At 35.3% G+C, this 19,791-nt stretch overlaps 1 protein-coding gene across 1 annotated transcript in view; it reads right to left on the minus strand.

Annotated features, from left to right (window-relative positions):
• The window catches only part of LOC107035632 (neurogenic locus Notch protein), a 217,522-nt gene that overhangs the window by 122,472 nt on the left and 75,259 nt on the right, over nt 1–19,791 (minus strand). Inside the window, exon 3 of the mRNA XM_015253147.1 lies at nt 2,079–2,350. Coding sequence (XP_015108633.1) covers nt 2,079–2,350 — 272 coding nt within the window. The remainder of the gene's footprint in view (nt 1–2,078; nt 2,351–19,791) is intronic.

Consider the following 19,791-nt stretch of genomic DNA (forward strand, 5'->3'; position numbering starts at 1 on the left):
GTCTTGTTTTTTTCCCCCCCTCCCATTCATCAATTTTTTCGTCAAACAATGTTCCATGCAACCCCCTGATTAGTGGAACTAATTACGAAGAGCCTAAGCCACTGCATTCTCTCCTCAGTCCAAAGGATCCGCCGCATTGCTCAGCAATTATATCCAACCACAAGAGAGGAAACATTGTGCCTAGATTTATTCGTCAAGAACGCGTGCCAGTCATGTACAGAAAGCCTTCGAATACGGTGTTATTAAGAGTTCTTGAGATGAAAAATTGTAAAAGCTCTGGCGTTTGAGGTTCTCACGCAATACTATTTCTAATAAAATGGCTGGAGCCATTTTTCTGACCGAGATATGGTCACACCTCGTTGACTCTGCGATAGGATTTGCATATATTGGACGGATAATTATAGAAATGAGGGAGTTGCGCCTGTATTTTTCCAGGCTTTACGATGACATTTGATTTTGTTGTCATTTTACAAAAGCTAATCTTTTTTTTTATGAGCACTCATCACTTGAAAAAGCAGATGTTTAACCCAAAATTTGAGAAATTCTTCTTGTGCAAAATGAACATCATTTTTCTATTTCAAGAAGAGTGCTTGTTAGAAGAATGAATTCCTTGAAAAATGCAAAAGCTCTAGCATTTGAGTTTCTCACGCAATAGCATTTTCAATAAAATGTCTTGAACAATTTTTTCGAGCAAGATACGGCCACACCTCGTTGACTCTGATAGGACTTAGCATATATTGGATGGATAATTATAAAAATGAGAGAGTTGCATCTGTATTTTTCCAGGCTCTAAGATGACATTTGATTTTATTCTCATTTTACAAAAGCTAATCTTTTTTTTCGAACAATCATCACTTGAATAAGCAGATGTTTAACCCAAAACTTGAGAAGTTCTTCTTCTGCAAAATGAGTAACATTTTTCTATTCCAAGAGCAGTGCTTGTTAGAACAATGAATTCCTTGAAAAATGTAATTTGAGTTTCTCACGCAATATCATTTCCAATAAAATATCTTGAACAATTTTTCCGACCGAGCTACAGTCACACCTCGTTGACTCTGTGATAGGACTCAGCATATATTGGATGGATAATTATAAAAATGAGAGAGTTGCATCTGTATTTTTCCAGGCTCTAAGATGACATTTGATTTTATTCTCATTTTACAAAAGCTAATCTTTTTTTTCGAACAATCATCACTTGAATAAGCAGATGTTTAACCCAAAACTTGAGAAGTTCTTCTTCTGCAAAATGAGTAACATTTTTCTATTCCAAGAGCAGTGCTTGTTAGAACAATGAATTCCTTGAAAAATGTAATTTGAGTTTCTCACGCAATATCATTTCCAATAAAATATCTTGAACAATTTTTCCGACCGAGCTACAGTCACACCTCGTTGACTCTGTGATAGGACTCAGCATATATTGGATGGATAATTATAAAAATGAGAGAGTTGCATCTGTATTTTTCCAGGCTCTAAGATGACATTTGATTTTATTCTCATTTTACAAAAGCTAATCTTTTTTTTCGAACAATCATCACTTGAATAAGCAGATGTTTAACCCAAAACTTGAGAAGTTCTTCTTCTGCAAAATGAGTAACATTTTTCTATTCCAAGAGCAGTGCTTGTTAGAACAATGAATTCCTTGAAAAATGTAATTTGAGTTTCTCACGCAATATCATTTCCAATAAAATATCTTGAACAATTTTTCCGACCGAGCTACAGTCACACCTCGTTGACTCTGTGATAGGACTCAGCATATATTGGACGGATAATTATACAAATGAGAGAGTTGCATTTGTAATAACGGAACTTTTGCAAACCGATCGCGTAATCTCCTTTGCTGTTTTTACCTTGAATTAGCCTACGCAAATGCCGGCCAATGAATAAGGTCGTCGATTATTACATATCCTTTTTTTACACTGATTGCCATCATTCACATTTTCATACCTCATTATTTATTCTTTTTCAAACCCAAGCAGCAAGGTCTCGAGACACAATTCATTGGCATGAGTCAGCTTGGGATATCTCGATTGCCTAGAATAATATGGCTGATTGGGCATCATTGATCTGATTGTACTCACCGGTAAATCCAGTTGCACATGTGCAGGTGTACTCGAACAGGGATTTTAATAGGCAGGTTGCACCATTTTGACAGGGTAATGAGTCACAGGCGTTTGCTATTGGTATTTCACATAGGGATGCACTGTAACCGACTGGACAGACACAGGTGAATGATGGTGTACCACCCCATTGGTCTTCTTTCACTAGGCAGGAGCCACCGTTTTGACACCGGGGCCCTTTGTGACAAGGATTCAAGTGCTGGCAGTATTCTCCAACGTATTTTGATGTGCAGCTGAAACAAAATTGGAAATTCATTAAAATTTCTGGAGGAAATCAATCATTTGAAGGAATAAAGATAGTATTTAATCCGGTATTGTGATGCGGAGAGTGTCTCAATAGCTTTTGCTGTGATTGCTATTTTACGAGAGAACAAACGCTTGCAAGGACAGTACTTTTTGCTGGAACCTAGGATTAATTTATTTAAATCTATCTACTTTTCAAGGCGTCAAAATGAGAGTTGAGTTGTCCAAATTGTACCATTCACTCAGAAGATGATGATGATTTGAGAAAATCTTAGTTTTTGAGTTCTGGACATTTGATTCTTAAATTGAAAACATTCTCACTTTTCAATTGATGTTTTTCTGGTTCCAAAATTAATCTACTCATGTTTCAAGTATTTTTCTTTTATATTTCTGACATTTCTTATTCTACTTTAATCCAATTCATAACTCTTTGTTACTGATCTGTTGAGGACATGTTTTCAATCAAAAAAGTGGATGTTCTTATTTACCAAAACTTTGTTTTAAGGATTAGAAATTACGAAATTAAGGATTTGTAATTTCTCCCTTTGTAAAGTAAACAGGCAACATCAGCACCAATTGAATGCTTCAACCTCCACCTTCCTTTTATCACGAATGAGAATGTTCTAAGTTCGAAAAAGAAAATGTTCTTATTATAATCTTTCACAAATCCCTCTCTGCAACTGAGTAACAATTTTACGTTACAACCATTCATTCCTCGAACTTAATAACTTCGTTATAAAAGCTAAAAATTACAGAGTAATTTGTGAGTTTGTAATGTAAACGGGGCATCATCTCCAGTTGAATGCTTCAACCTCAACCTTCCTTTTATTATGAATGTGAATGCTCGCAGTTTGAAAAAGCAAATGTTGTTACTTTAAATGCATTTCTCACTTGAAGTAGGTAGATTTTTAGAACATGTCAGAAATATTTCTTCGGCAATTGAGTAACAATTTCGCGTTACGACCATTCATTTCTTGAGTGGCATAAAGCCTAAAAACCAGAAATTGCTGTGTAATTTCATAGTTTGTATAGCAAATGGGCAACATCTCCAATTGAATCCTTCAGCCTCAATCTTCGTTTCATTGCTAGCATTAAAATCCAGCCCTAATCAATGTTCCCAATCAAAAAGCACCTGAATTTCTCGGTAATAGCTATCATAAACCTCCAATACGATGGTTTATGAAGATTGGAAGTTGTTAAAACTCCACTCTCCACTCTTATTCAATTAAATCCAGACAAAGTCAGCTGTTTCGAGTGAAGAGAACAGCGAGACAAACTCCATGAATATACATTCACTTTTGTCCTCTGTTCTCCGATTGTTTTGTGCAATTTTTAGTGGCGAATGACTAACTGGAGGGATTGCCATGTCGGGTAGTGGTGCATCACAGTGTTCAAACCAGGAAGAAAATCGACACGCATATGTTTGTCTGATATACAAGACGTAGATGCGTAGGTAACCAGGAGCTACATGGCGTCCACGTATCAATCACGATTCACTTGGCAATAAAGTACTACTCTGGGTGATAGCTACCTGGCGGCGGCTACGCAAAAACATTGAAAATTTCCATTATGCACGAACCAAGTGGTATATACGAGGCGAGTGCGGTTTTTATCGTGAATTTACCTCATGTTCGCGAGTTCATGCTGAAAGAGAACAGCTAGCTATCCGCAAATAGGCTTCTTTATTTTCGTCTTTATATGGGATACGCCTAATCGCTGGATTTTCATGGCCTCAGCGATGGTTTTTCAAGTATTATAAATTTTGCAGCGAAGCGGTAAACCGGGATAAGTCGATTTTGACTATTGGCCAGTTTTTGACGATTATCTCGGAATCTAAAAGAGATAGAAAATTTTTTGTCACGACCTTTTTTGTAGAGCCAATTGAGGGTTATAAAAAAGGTCATGAAATTTTTTTTTCAATCTCTCTTAGATTCCGAGATATTCGTCAAAAACTGGTCAATAGTCAAAATCGACTTGACCCGGTTTACCGCTTCGCTACTGAATTGGTTTTCTGTTGGTGTCAGTCTTCGTTATTGTGATTTATGAAAACTTGATTTTTGTTTGGGGTTTTGTGAACATTACATCAATAGATTTTTGGATAAAGAAATGTTTTCGGAATTTAAACGGAGTTTTCTTTAGAAATTAAATCATTGGTTAGACAACGAAAAGAATTAACCCATTGAATTGACTATTTATTTCATATAGTTAGAACTTTTTCATTGAAGTGAATAGAAAATTTCGGAAGAGAAAGTTTGATTTGAGCTGAAAAATCATTTGGTCCTTCAGATGTAAAAATTTTTTTGGCCCCTCCGATGATTAAAATTCCCCACACCCTCCACAAAACAAAGTATCACTCCATCCCATCGCATTTCCATGCAAATACCATCCACCGATATTATAATCCACCAGCGCCCCGATCCCATGCCCCCCTGATTACGATACAATTGATCAAAATAAAAGAGCCCGATCGCTCCGAGAACCCATCAAGTAAATCATAAATAACATTTTCTTCCTTCATAAAGCATTGAAACATAAATAAGTACTAATGTATATGATAATCCGCAAAAACTCGGTGGTGAGTTGATTGAAATAACTGGTATGGGCGTTGTCTCGTGCAAAAATTTATATGCCGACTCTCTCACCGTAGAGGAATAGGAGACAAAGGAAACCCCGAGTATATGTCGATGTGGGAGGCTAGCCCCGGAGAATTCAATGGAAATAACTTCACAAACAGTCACTATCTGTCCCCCTGAATAGATAAGGGACAGTCCCTTTGGCATTATTTATCGCTATTATCCCTTTGCCGACTACTGACAACACGGAAGCCGATATCTTTTATCCCCAATGCTTTTTTTACGTCGCGGTACGTCGGGCGTTTTAATTAGTCAACTTCACTTAGACGCGGAATTTTCATATGCTGGTACTCAGGGGGACGGGAGGAGGAGGAGGAGGGGGAGGGGGGGGGGGGCGTTTCACGTCGGAGGTCTCCCGTTTATCGGATGAAAAGATCCTTCGGGTTATTCGAGACTTTATCAAAGGAAGACCGCTATATGTTGGTCATTCGGTCTCGAGATTTTCCGGTTTGTCGATCCAATTAACAGGCCCCCAACTAGGCTCGTCGGAGTGATTACCACGCGCTTGGTGTGGGTTTTGTGAATGATGGGATTATAATGTTAGGGGTATTTGTGGAGCATTTATGGATTATGGAAAAGCTGGTTTCAAGTGAAAAAACTTGAAATTTTTAACGACAAAGTTGGAATTTCTGTAAAATTCTTCATTGACGAATCAGTCACGGAAAAAATATACTTGAATTGAGCATAAAATATACTTGATTCAAGTGTCTTGTTGTTGATTCTAGTATAGGGGAGGGTAGGGTAAAATGGACACTAGACTTTTTAAAGTTATTCATAACTGAGGAATAAATGTAACAATAGAGCTCAGTTTAGACTCATCACAAAGGGAAAGAATTGTTCTTTGTATTGAAATTTTTTTTTATTAATTTTCATTAACATTTCAACCGGTCACTAATATTTTTAAAAAAGTCAAAAGTGTGCAGTTTACCCCAACCTCCCCTATTTCATACTCAAATCAAGAATAAATACACTTGAATCAAGTATATTTTATACTCAATTCAAATATATTTTTCTCCGAGGTTAATTTCTTGAATATTCAAGTAATTCTCAAAATCTAAAATCCAAAATCATTGTTATTAAAGTGAAGTATCACAGGATTCTTGAAATTTTTCTCATTGAAGTTCTACTGAAATTTCACAGATTTCCATAATTGAAAATTCACGATTTTTTGTGAAGAAATTAATGGAAACTGTAAATTGTAGTTCAATTATTCAGTTAAAATTATCAACTATCTTAAAAATTCACGTAAATCCGAAATTTCATGATTTTTTTTCTCTTTTTTTCTTTTTCTCCTTTATTCCAAATAAAAACTTCATTATTGACAAATGAAATCATTGCTCAGACAACAAAGACATGTAACAATCCTTCATTTCGAAGGAATGAATTATCCATTTCCTATAATTAAAACATCTTCACTGAAATGGATAAAAAAATTTCAACTAAAGAGTTTCGTTCGATTGAACCGCATCATTTTATCCAATTGAATTGCGTGGGAAAATGAAAAAAAGTTAATGCGTAATAGAACAAATCCTCGTAATGAAATACATAATCACCATTAAAGCCCCGCGCAATGATTTAAAATCAGAACAATCTCAAGTAGTTAAAAATAAACAGAAGCCGATATTGCACGCGGTGAGCATGATGGTAAGTCAGCTGTAAAATATTTCACTGCACACCACGATGTATAATAAATGTTTATGACGGTGCACAGTCTGTTGTCGCTGCGGGCGTGCTCTCGCCAGAGAGACCTCCAACGAGTTGTATAACCGGGGCCTGAGCGTGAAGTCAAATAAACATGTACGCACATGCAGTTTGTCGATACGCAAAGGGAATTCTACCGAACAATGACAACATTGCAGCCTGAAAGTGATTACAAAAATCAAAATAACAGAAAATCTCTGTCTGTAAATTACGAGAGTTTTGTGAAGTTGTTTTGTATCGAAATCTATCGAAACTGCCCGGCCGCTAATTCTCAATTCTGATTGGGTAATGAGTCGCGTGAAGTCAGTCGCTGAAAACACGCGGTATTTTCAAATTCTTCAAACTCACAAATTTTTCTTTGGGTTATAATTGTCAATTTTCTCATGTTTATCATGTGCAAAATTGATTGATTCTTCCTTCTAGGATTTTTATTCATCATCCGGTTTGATGAACTCATCAATTTTAATTCGTTCCATTTTCTTTTTTTTTTAGAATGGCATAAATTTGATTTTCTTCACACGTTTTGACTCAGATATCAATTTTAAATTCTAGAATATCGAGAAAATGTCCTGGTTTCTTAGAAAATTCTAGGAAAATGTATTTTTTCTCACTCAAAATTTAGGAAATTATTCACTCGTCTAGAAAATTAATTCATAAGATTTCTCTTCATTTTCTAAAAGGGAATTGATCAGACTTTTTTTTTATTATATCAAAGACTTGAAATTATTGATTGAGTTTTTTTCTGTGTATCATCAATTTTTATAATGCACGTACGAACATATGAAATTTAATAAATTTGAAATTTAAATGAAAAAAAGGCAACTTCTCGCAAGTAAATGAGGTGACGTACGAGCGTGCGCGTTCTGTCTAGTAAAAATAAAATCCGAAAACAAAAAAAAAATGCAAATAAAATCGAGTGAAAGTATTCGACAGATTTTAACGGCTCGTTTCCCATCCCCAAAGGTTCCTCCTCCCGGAGATTAGGCACTGAAGATGCCCATGGTTACACCTCAACCCCGTAAAAAAAATAATTAAGCAACTCCCAAGTGGATAAAGATCGAAAACTGATTGTTTTATCTCCCGATTTTCGTCGTCTCCCGGAAATTAACGTGATCGACCGGCAAAATTGCCTCGTAAATTCCCGAGACGCGTCGGCGTGTGCGCATACAAGTGAGAGGGAGGAGAGAAAAAAATGAAGGAGAAGACATCAAAAGGGCCTCTAGGGGTACACGACCCCTTGGGCCATGACGAATGCCAGCAGATTCGTTGTGTTATCTAAACGAGCATCTTAAATTGCGTCTCGAGGATTCGACGTGCCTCCTCCGCACACCTCTTTCTTTAGTCGAGGAAAATAGAATAATAAAGACGACGAAAAATCCAAGACATCGGTTTGGTGACGGACCTTTTGCGCTTGTGAATTTTTTGACATTTAGAAAATTAATTGCGATGAGAGAAAAATGTTTTGTTCATGCGAGATGAATGAGTAGGGAAATGTGGGCAGAAAATTCCAGCATTTATGAATTCCACTTAAATTAAAGGGGATTTTATTATTAAAAATTGACACTTTGACGAATAAATCAATGGAAATTGTTGCAGTTGAATTATTCTATGGAAATAGATAATTTATATTGATTGAAAATTCAACGAGTGAGAAATCCTAAAATGGAGTGATTTTTACATTAATTTTTAGTGAGATTGTTTGAATACAAGTGGGAAATTGCATCTAGTATAGTTATTTTTACTAATAAATTAGCAATATGCTTCCGAATGGTTATGTTGCATATCATTTCCTTCTACCATGTATAATTCATTGTTTATTTCATTTTATTAAATTGAATAAGATTTATTTTCAACTAATTTCGTCAGATTTTCAATTTAGTTGAATGTTATCATCATCATTATCCTTCTTATCCTTTTCTTCTATATACAACCGATTGTCTTTTTTACGGTTCTATCTCTCCCCTCAGCCGCTCGATAAAATGTTAATAGAAAAATTTTATTTACACATAAAAAATTCGAAAATTAAAAAAACTAATCGATGAATTAAATTTTAATTAATGGCGATTGAATTTGAACGATTACAGGGCTTTCATTCGGAAGCAATTACTCAAAAAACTTTAAGTCTTAAAAATTTCAGTGATTAAATCCCTCATTTTTAAAGTAATTCTACGCTATTTAGAATTTTGACTGAAATTTCAGGGAATTTCGTTACTGGAAATTGGAGATTTGTTACTCCTAAATCGAATTCAATGTTACCCTTCTGCAAATTACTACCAAACTCTTCATGAAATTTCACATTTCAATTTCTCTTCCTGGCAACCCATTCAGCCCCAGGGCTTTTAAATAAAAATGTAGAGTGTATGTAACCAAACATTTTCATTACGATTTTACCTTTTCATGTCTATTTAATAATCAAAGTTCATTGAATACCGATAACCACCTGCATCAAGTGAATAAACGCCGGTTAAATAAACCACTTATCAACAAATACCCGTTTAAAAATCTTTATGCCACCACTAAACTCAATTTGCCTCGAATAACCAATTTCCCTGGACTAATGCATAGCTGCCTAACGACTGAAATACCAGGAGCCACGGCTGTCATTACGAATTCACCGTCTGGGCTCACTTAGATGGTAATAATCCCCGATCGAGAAATGTGAAAATCGAGCAAACAAAGCATAAAACAGTCAGCGAGTTGTGTCGTGCGTGCAGCGAGTGCACGCAGTGGCGACAGTTCCACCATACAAGGATTCCACCGAGAAAAAAAAAGGGGAAGCTGAAGAAATTTCAAGGCCGACGGATCGAATCAATCGAAGATGGCGAGGGCAATTTGAGGGAGTAAAAAATATTGATATCTTCGGGAACAAGAAATCGCGACGAGACTAGCCCAAAACGGGACAGAATGAGGGGGATAAAAAAGCTTGAAATGAAATAATATGAGATAAATTGTGCGGAGTAAAACAAAATTGCCAATCGCTCATATTTCACTTTGGAATTAAATTTTTTTCTCCGGCGGGGCGAGCCGTTATGTGAGACATTGGGGAATCGGCGGGGAGTGAAATCGCTGGCAATCATCGGCTGCTCCAATCGGCCCATCAAAATTTGCGGAACGACGGGGGGAGGGAGAGGGAAACCCTTGGCCATCGGGCTGGAGGAATCTCCGTGCATCCTGAGACGAATTCTTGTGGTTTTTTTTGGCACGAGCGAGAATTGCCTGGGGATACTATTTATAAGAGACGAAAGTTTCGGGAAGTTGGTGAATGACTGCTAATCCTCAATTCTGATTGGCCAATGAGTCGCGTGAAGTTGGGCGCTGAGGAAATGCGCGGTTTTTTTAAATTCTGCGAACGGAAATTATTCCTTGCGTTGGAATTGTCAATTTCCGCATGTTTATCGCTAATTGATTAATTCTTAATTAATTGATTTATTATTTGAAGGCATTATGGTAGGACAGCTTTGATACAATTAGAGCCTTCAAAACAGAATATATATTTTTTCATTGGTGATGTCGTTTATAGGTTAGAGCTGCCTATTTACATCTCTTTCTCTCTCTCTCTCTCTCTCTCTGACAGTTCCAAGTGAATTCAGGATGGATTGTCTTAATTATTAGTTTCGATGTTTGGCAAGAATTCAGGATTATTAGGACACAGCTTACGTTTTAACAATAGTCAAGTAATTGACCAATCTTTTAAAATTATTTTGCCATTCATTTCAGAATAAATTATGCACCTGAAGAGGAATGCCTTGAGCATTCAAACGGAGTGCAATTGAATTAGTAAATTTGTTCCATTTTCTTTTTTTTTGAGAATGACATATGATTGATTTCCTTCCATTTGTTGGATGTAGGTTCTAGATTTTAGAAAACCGAGAAAACTTCCCAGAAAATTCCTGATTTGTTTTTTCATTCAAAAAAGATTCAGAAAATTATTCACTTCTCTTATTTTTCAATAATTACGGGTATTGATCGTGTCACTTTAAAAACTAAAGGAGAATTGATCAAAGAACCAAAATTATTCATTAATTTTTCACTTATTATTCATCTTTATCATTGATTAATTTTTTTCTATGTATCATTCGTTTTTAAAATGCATTTATAAATGTATAAAATTTGATACACGGGAAATTCAAATGAAAGAAAGGAAGTTCTTCATCAATATTATTGTTGGAAATTTAGTAAAGTTTTAATTATGCGAAACTAATCCTTCATTAATTCCGAATAAAGGATTATTACATGTTAATAAATTCGTTCTCTTCCCCAGTGCTAAAATTTTTATTCCGATTAAGGAAACACTCATTTATATCAAAAAATCTGTTGAGTGTGAATAAAAACGCGAATAAAAATCTTTCAAAGAAGTTTCAGAATATTTCGATATACTTTACGCAACACATCTCAACATGATAGATGAGGCGTTTTGTTAATAATGCATTGTTCATTGTATTCATACTACATTTAAGGAGAGGGGACATCAAAAGTGTCACTCTGGAGTGATCCAATCGTCCACGATCACCACCCACTTCTCGTGGCCCTCCTCTCTTTCCTCGTTTTTCCCCTCATTCTTTATTTCTCTTTCTTTCACTCGGTGGGCTCCATTAGCCTCCCTCGGCTTGTAATTTGCCGTGCCGAATGTTAATGGACTTGGAGATGCCCATTGCGACGCTTTCTGAGGTAGCTCAAATAAATACAAAATGAATGAAAATGTTTAATGAAGGATGGGACAAACTAAACTCAGAATAAAAAATCCGAAAACTGAAGTCTTTGAAATTTTATCGTTGAAAATTCTTCCCATTTCACCTCGATTTGAGGGGAAAACCCCTTTTTATTGGAACAAAATTTATTAAATTTTTTTTTCTCAAATTTAAAAATATTGAAGAATAAAAAAATTAAGAAATTGCATAAAAAATATTTTTAAAGAGGTAAAAAAATTTTTTTTAAGACATTGTTGAAAATTGTACCCATTGTGCCCCAGGTTGTGGTGAAAACCCTTTTTTATAAGACGAAATTTATTGAAACAAATTATTTAAATTTAAAAATAAAAAAATAGAGAAATTGAATAAAAATATTTTTTGAAGGCATCGTCAAAAATTCTCATCATTTTGTCGCAATTCATTTCAAAAACAATTTTCATTAACGAAAATTTACTATAAAAATTAATAAAAAATGATTGAAAACTTGAAAAAATCGAAGAAATTGAACAAAAAATTTACAAAAACACAACAACAGAATAAATTGACAAATTAAAATTCAATTAATATTGAACCAACGAAATATAGAGAATGATTCGTCAGAAGATGATAAAAACCGAAAAAACGGAATGAATAATAAGAAGAATTGATGAAGCGACAGCGGAGGAAACCGTATCTGGGTGTATGAGAGGTGGTTGAACGAGTGTATAGAGAGATCGGGGGCTCTTCCCACGTAGATTGTGTGACTGCGGGTCCAGGAGGCTGTGTGTGCACCGTTTTGTTGTGCTCTGTGATCCATGAACGAGTGAGAAAACAAGTGATGAGGAGGGGAATGAGGGAAAACGCCTGTGGTGCAGACGGTACTATCCGGTTACCCCTATACTTAGCCCCCACAAGACCCGGGGTTCGTCGAACCCTCATTAAGAGATGTGATTAGAGGGGGGACACCTGGATGTACTCTCATTGATGAGTTTTCATTGCTCAAATATGAAGAAATCACATTTTTCAGCGCAATTTTGTTTTTTCAAGCGTTTATTTCTTGGAAAAAACTATTTTATTTCATTAATATTTTTGACCAAGATTTTGTAAATGTTTTTTTTCTTTTTTAATAATTTTATTTATATTTTTCATAAAATCCAAAGATTGATTTCACTTTATTTAACTGATAAACAATTGAAAACTGTTTTTATTAGTTTTTTACATTAAAAAACACTTGGAAAAAACTATTTTATTTTATTATTATTTTTTCCCAGCGTTTTTTCAAGTAAAAAATTAATAAAAACTGTTTCTAATTGTTTATCAGTTAGTTAAAGTGAAATCCATCTTTAGAATTCATAGAAATTATAAATAAAATTATTAAAACAGAAAAAAAATTATTTAAATTTCAAAAATGTAATTTTTTGTGTAAATAAATCTAAAAAATTGTTTTTTTATATATTGCTTATAAATATTATGACGAGCAATTAACCTAATAAATTGTTAAAAATTGAAAAACGTTTTATGTTCATTCCCACGGAATTCCACGTAATCTGTGGCTTTGAGAACTCATAATATAATGTTCCCTGCCACTTTATTTATGTATTTCAACAATATTTTCGTGTCTAAACTGTGCATGCAATGGGTGAAAGCATTTCAGAGTACAAGAGAGTTCACCTCTTTTTGCCTGTTTTATCTCTCTCCCCCTCCCTCGCCGCTCCACTCTTCACTCCCTGTCTTTCTGTCTCGGGTATCGGGCGAGGGCCACTTGAAGCCACTCGACGATTACGTTCGCATCCCGTGTGCATGTGGAGAAAGGAGCGCGGGGGAAAGCATTTTTGGGGGGGAATTTGTCGGTGGAGTGGGGTTGGAGCTGGGGGAGAAGGGTTCTCACGGAATGGGGAGTTTATTTTTCTATCACTCCTACGCACTTAAGAGGTTGGCCTCGTTGATAAGGTAATGGGCCCTGTGGGTGGACTGTGTGGTCTTGAGAACGCGTCTGAGGCTCTTGGATTTTGTTTATTTTTTGGGGAAGGTCGTACGATTACATTGCCAGCGATCTGTTTTGGTTCTTGATTGATCGGGAGGGGTTTAATGATTTTTTCTAGCGTGAGAAGCCGATGCGTTTGGAGACTCGAGTGCTATTGAAGAGGGAAAATTCCGTGAGACTTGCAGAGAAATCGGCTATTTGGGTTTAATGAATGGACTCATTGAAACTGGTTTCGAATTAATTAAACCTTGATTTTAGAGTATTTTAGTAATTTTTTGATGAAGAAATTATTGAAATTAATTATTTAGGGTTCAAGGAGCTGAATGAGGAATCAGACTATTTTATCATTTTGTTTATTCAACAAAAATGAACAAAAATTATCATTCTGATTGCAAAAAGCAATACAACTGATGAGAATCGTATGTCTCCATTTATCAGCTGTTAAATTTTCATATTCCAATAAGTAATTTGCTCATGTTCTGATGCCTACGCTCACTCAATAAGATTTTAATCATAATTACAATTCAATTCCTTCTAGAACACACTTTAGAGTGTGAATTTCTGGAATTCAATGTTTGTTGATACTCTGGAAAAAGTGCGTGCCCAGACTGTTATCAATTTTTAGTTAGTTCACACGGTAATTCAATTAATCTGTTGTTCATCTCATCAATATAATTCCGTGCTTAGAATATTGTCATCTCGTGTTGTCAGCACCAAATTAAAAATTAAAACTTCATTTGGAATATTGAGTCACAGCTTCTTTTTATTCATATCAGAAATTTTGTATTTGGATATTAATATTATTTGTTCAAAGTGAAAAAATCGATCATCATTTTCACTATATTGCATTCAGATTCTCCTATCCTTAACGTCAAAAGTGTGAGATAATCTCATAATTCTAGCTATTAATTCTAATCAACTTTGTTCGAAGAAAACCTTAGTAAACGCAATATTAAGAAAGTAGAATTATTCTATTTTCCTCTGACCTAAATGATTTGGACAATTATGATTCGTTTATTCATGTTTCATAGAATGGTATTTAATTCTCTTTTGTCTGTTAGGCAGGCTTCATGAAAATTCGACGCAAGACAATTGTACTCATGGAAACCGCCTTACTTTCTCCATTCGTTCGAGATATCCGCCTTGTTCGAGTTCTCATTTTCGATTCCAGATATTGGCCATGGCCTATCTTCCCGATCGCTATTTTTCTTCATCTTTGTGCGCAAAATTACACTTTATGCGCCAGTGATGAAAAACTTATAAAAAATTATCGCAGAAAGGGGATAATAACGTCGCACCTGATGAACGTCAACGCAATGAATTTAATTTTCACTCTTTAATTCTCATAAAAATAAAAATAAACATTCCAACGATTGGAAATAAGACACCTCTTCAAATAAAAATTTCAAGCCATCCATGAGGCCACAAGCATTCGTAATACGATACAAGGGGGTGGGGATAACCGAAAGAATTAAGGAACTCAGCCGAACGTGATGAGACGCTGAGTGAAATCGATTTTTGAGCCGAGAGGGCCAGGCTGTGTCGATCGAATGAGATATAGCGGGGTTAATTATCGAAAATTCATCGGCTATTCGGTGCGGATGTTGTGTCCTGAGAGAGGCCCAATTAGGCCAAAGAGAGACGGCATCTCGCGAGAGATCTTGTGGTTCGCGCGTCTGTCGGCCACGTGTGGGTATTTTTGATGGGGCAAGAAGTGCCGACGTATTCTTCTCAGCGCCTTCATTCCATGCCCACAGGGCAATTTCATTTCTTTACACTTTGGCAATCGATAACTGGACCTGTTGATCTGTATTTCGGCTCGGTAGAAGGGAAGACAAATTTTCTGATGGATCTCTCCAGATGAAGAAAAAAACAACAAAATTTTAAAAAAATGTCATTTTTCTCGTTCAAAAAGCGAAAAGGATTTCTTCAATAGCCCGGGACTAAACGGGTCATTAATTTCTTTTGAAAAATTAGAAGTTTTTGTTCTTATAATTACTCAAATAATTAATTACATGTTTCGGCAATAAAAAAATAGTAAAATTGTAAAAACAAAATTTTTCTTGAAAAAAAATTTTTTTTCGCTCTGAAGAAAGAAAATTATTTCTCGCAATAAACCCGGGGCACAATGGATCATTAATATTTTTTGAAAAATTAGAAATTTTTGTTCTCATAATTACTGAAATAATTAATTACATGTTTCGGCAATGAAAAAATAATAAAATTGTAAAAACCGAATTTTTCTTAAAAACAAAAATTTTTTCGCTTCGAAGGAAAATCTCGCAATAACCCGGGGCAAAACAGGTCATCAAAATCATTTTAAAAATCGAAATATCTTTTATCGTAATTAGTCCAATAATTAATGACGTTTCTCGGGAACAAAAAAAAAATAAAATAAAATAAAATAATTTTGGCAGTAATAAAATGACAATTTTGTTAATAATAAAATCATAATAATAATTAAAGTTTTAAAAAATATTGATAAATAAGTGATTATTAATTTTTGTAATAACACAGGGTAAAACGGGCTGTCACAATAATTTGAAGAATTGAAAGATTTTTTCTCACAATTAGTCAAATAATTAATGACATCTCCGCCTATGTGATGCGACTGTTCCCATCGAAGTTATTTTGAGGAGCAAATGTACCGACTCTGTTTACGATACAAAGTCACTTAGAAGCTCTCCCTACTACCATGTGTGTCATTAACATTTTTTTCCGTTTCCCCATTCTCCGAATGTGTCTTCTCTCCCGGAATCAGCGTCTCCCTTCTTTTTAGAATTTTTTTTTTCGTCTTGAGATGTTTTTTGGGGGCGGGAGGGGGAGGGGGAGCTCCATTTCGAATCGTAAGTACCGGGAGTTAACGCTTCCGTTGTAGTTGTCGTGGGTGACAAAGTGCCTGGCCGGTGAATGCAACAGGTCTCGAATGTTATTATGAGACTTGGGCTTCTCCCTCCCCACGTGGATTCTGGAGTATGCGCATGTGTGCTCAGTGGTCGCACTACCGCAACAGGTCGTATTTAGGGATTCACTTCATTTTTGGGATTAGTCGGATTGTTCGGGGAATTGTTGGTGGTTAATGTTTGTCAACAGGAGTTTTCAGGTTGCTGAAGGCTTTTTTATGGTTTTTTTAATGCTGGGAAATGAATTTAGAGTCCTATTGCGGAAGAGAAAACTATTTTTGAAGACAATTTCTTGAAAATAATTCTTAGAAAACTGTTTTCGATTGCAATCGTGAGAAAACTTGTATTAATTCATTAGGTTTATGATGTTTATGCAGTGGTATTGCAGAATGAATGAATAAATGGAAATTCCATGAATATGAAACGAAGTTTAATTTTGAAATGAAATAATGCATAAAAAAGAATTTGTGTTATTTGTTCCTTCGAAGGAATCGTTTGTTCGTCCTGAAAACAGAAAAAAATTTCTAATATCTAAAACACATGTCAGAGAAGTACTTTTTCTTTAATTGTTTAAAGTAGCTCTACCCCTACCATAAATTCTTTAGGGATTATTATTTAGGGATTCACTTCATTTTTGGGATTTAGACGGATTGTTCGGGGAATTGTTGGTGGTTAATGTTTGTCAACAGGAGTTTTCAGGTTGCTGAAGGCTTTTTTATGGTTTTTTTAATGCTGGGAAATGAATTTAGAGTCCTATTGCGGAAGAGAAAACTATTTTTGAAGACAATTTCTTGAAAATAATTCTTAGAAAACTGTTTTCGATTGCAATCGTGAGAAAACTTGTATTAATTCATTAGGTTTATGATGTTTATGCAGTGGTATTGCAGAATAAATGAATAAATGGAAATTCCATGAATATGAAACGAAGTTTAATTTTGAAATGAAATAATGCATAAAAAAGAATTTGTGTTATTTGTTCCTTCGAAGGAATCGTTTGTTCGTCCTGAAAACAGAAAAAAATTTCTAATATCTAAAACACATGTCAGAGAAGTACTTTTTCTTTAATTGTTTAAAGTAGCTCTACCCCTACCATAAATTCTTTAGGGATTATTATTTAGGGATTCACTTCATTTTTGGGATTTAGACGGATTGTTCGGGGAATTGTTGGTGGTTAATGTTTGTCAACAGGAGTTTTCAGGTTGCTGAAGGCTTTTTTATGGTTTTTTTAATGCTGGGAAATGAATTTAGAGTCCCATTGCGGAAGAGAAAACTATTTTTGAAGACAATTTCTTGAAAATAATTCTTAGAAAACTGTTTTCGATTGCAATCGTGAGAAAACTTGTATTAATTCATTAGGTTTTATCATGTTTATGCAGTGGTATTGTAGAATGAATGAATAAATGGAAATTCCATGAATATGAAACGAAGTTTAATTTTGAAATGAAATAATGCATAAAAAAGAATTTGTGTTATTTGTTCCATCGAATGAATCGTTTGTTTGTCCTGAACACAGAAAACAATTTCTAATATCTAAAACACATTTGAGAGAAGTAATTTTTCTTCAATTGTTTAAAGTAGCTCTACCCCTACCATAAATTCAAAGATTATTGGAAACGGCGAAAAATAGCAGAAAACTCGATTAGATTCGGAATTCAAATTGTTTTTCTCAATTCAATTATCGTTTTGGTTTTTCAAAGAAGAAATGTTTAAATGTTTTAATCCGATTAATCCACTCGGACCGCTTATTTTTTCTTAAAATCCAACGATGCCAGTACGTAGGTGTTTTCCAACGAGGAATCGTCGTCGAATAAACGCGCGATGAGAATCGAATGCCCATTTGACCTCACGAGTCTCATGTCAACGAGCCTTAACTCCGACCATTGGGAGAAGAGACTCCTAAACCATCACTCCGCTGTCCTCCAAAAAAAATCAAACGATCACTCATCGCCAGCTAAACTCCGCTCACTCCCCCGACATTTTCCAATGTTTCATTTTTCCCCGAGAGTTCCACCGAAGTGAGATTGCCGGGTGGTGAACAGAGCACCGAGATGAGCGGAGAGACGTGCAAATAAAAGCCCCTGGATTCTATTAGCGACCCGAGAGCGTCTCTCTTATTTTTTATATTATTTTTTCTTCATTTTTATTTCAAGAGGATGCAAAGCAACGACAGTGAGACCCGGAGGAGATGCCACTGGCTAATCTCTCTTCGTCTCCTCCCACCTTCTGCGGTTTCTCCTTTCTTTTCTCGCAAACACAAACTTCCCCTCTCCTCGCGTCGCCCCCACCCCCTCGGAGGTACTTCTCAACATCTTTCTGGCGTCTTCTCTCTTTGCGGCCGACAAGAGTCCTTGGGGCAATTACCCAGTCGTGGTTTTTGTACTCCTTTCCCCCCAATTTATTCCCCTCTGTCACTCCCCCTCGGCAGCCTGTCTTTCCTCGAGACTCACCAAACTTGATTTTTCTTCGATATTCCGTGGAATAACGTGTTTCGCTAGATCAATTTATAATAATGTTATTGGGAGTGAGTGACATTTTTTTGGTGTGGAAATTTATGAGAGTTTATGGATATTTGAAGAACGATTGAAATTGGAAAATTGTTTTTCAATTTTCAGGATTTTTTTTTGTGAAATTTAAAGGGATTTTGTCACTGAGAATTCAAATTCTCATGGGACAATCTATGGAAACTGTAAATTTCAGTTCAATTATTCCAAGGAAATTAATAGAAATGAGAAAAATTCAGGAAAATATATTTTTTAATTTTTAATTAATTGAAATTTCAACATAATTTTGGTACTGAATATTCATGTTTTGATTGAAAATTCAAGTCATTTTCAACAATTCCCCGCTTCCTGCTGCTTAAAAATTTAGAATTTCATTAAATTTCTAGAAAAATAAGAAATTTCTTGACTTTATTCCCAACTTGGAAATTTATTTCTTGGCGAATTGCAGATTTATTCCAAAATATTCTGCTTAAACTCCCGTTTTCCACCTAAATAAACCAAATTTCCCTCTAAAATTAAACAATTGCAAAAAAACCCAAGTTTTCCTGAAAATTCACAAAAAAAACTAATGCAAATCTCTAAATTAACGAATACTTTCCCTGAAAAAACCCTTCATAGCTCAAATAAACTGTATTTAAACCAACTAAATCATTTCTTTAAAAAAATCAGTCACCGCAATTAAATAAATCACTCATAACCTTTTTTCATTAATAACTGCACTAATCATTTTCTATCGTGAACCGACTTAATAATTCATTCGAATAATTGAATAATCCATTTTTTGCAACTCTTTTTTGTATATTTTTTTATCCGACTCAATTGCATGTTCAACACTCGACACGACGACCCCTCCCGATAAAAAAGTGGCTTTATCCAATAAACGAAATAATTTCATCCCGCAAATGTCGTAATTCCAGGCCAAAATAAGAATCGTAAAAATTACAAGAATTGAGGACACGAGTCAGTGGGCACGATCTCTACGTTATATTCATTACCCCCCCCCCCCCCCCCCCCCCCCCCCCCCCCCCCCCCCCCCCCCCCC

Source organism: Diachasma alloeum, unplaced genomic scaffold (genome assembly GCF_001412515.2).
Source record: "Diachasma alloeum isolate Michigan unplaced genomic scaffold, Dall2.0 Dall_scaffold_00199, whole genome shotgun sequence".
NCBI classification, from domain to species: Eukaryota; Metazoa; Arthropoda; class Insecta; order Hymenoptera; family Braconidae; genus Diachasma; species Diachasma alloeum.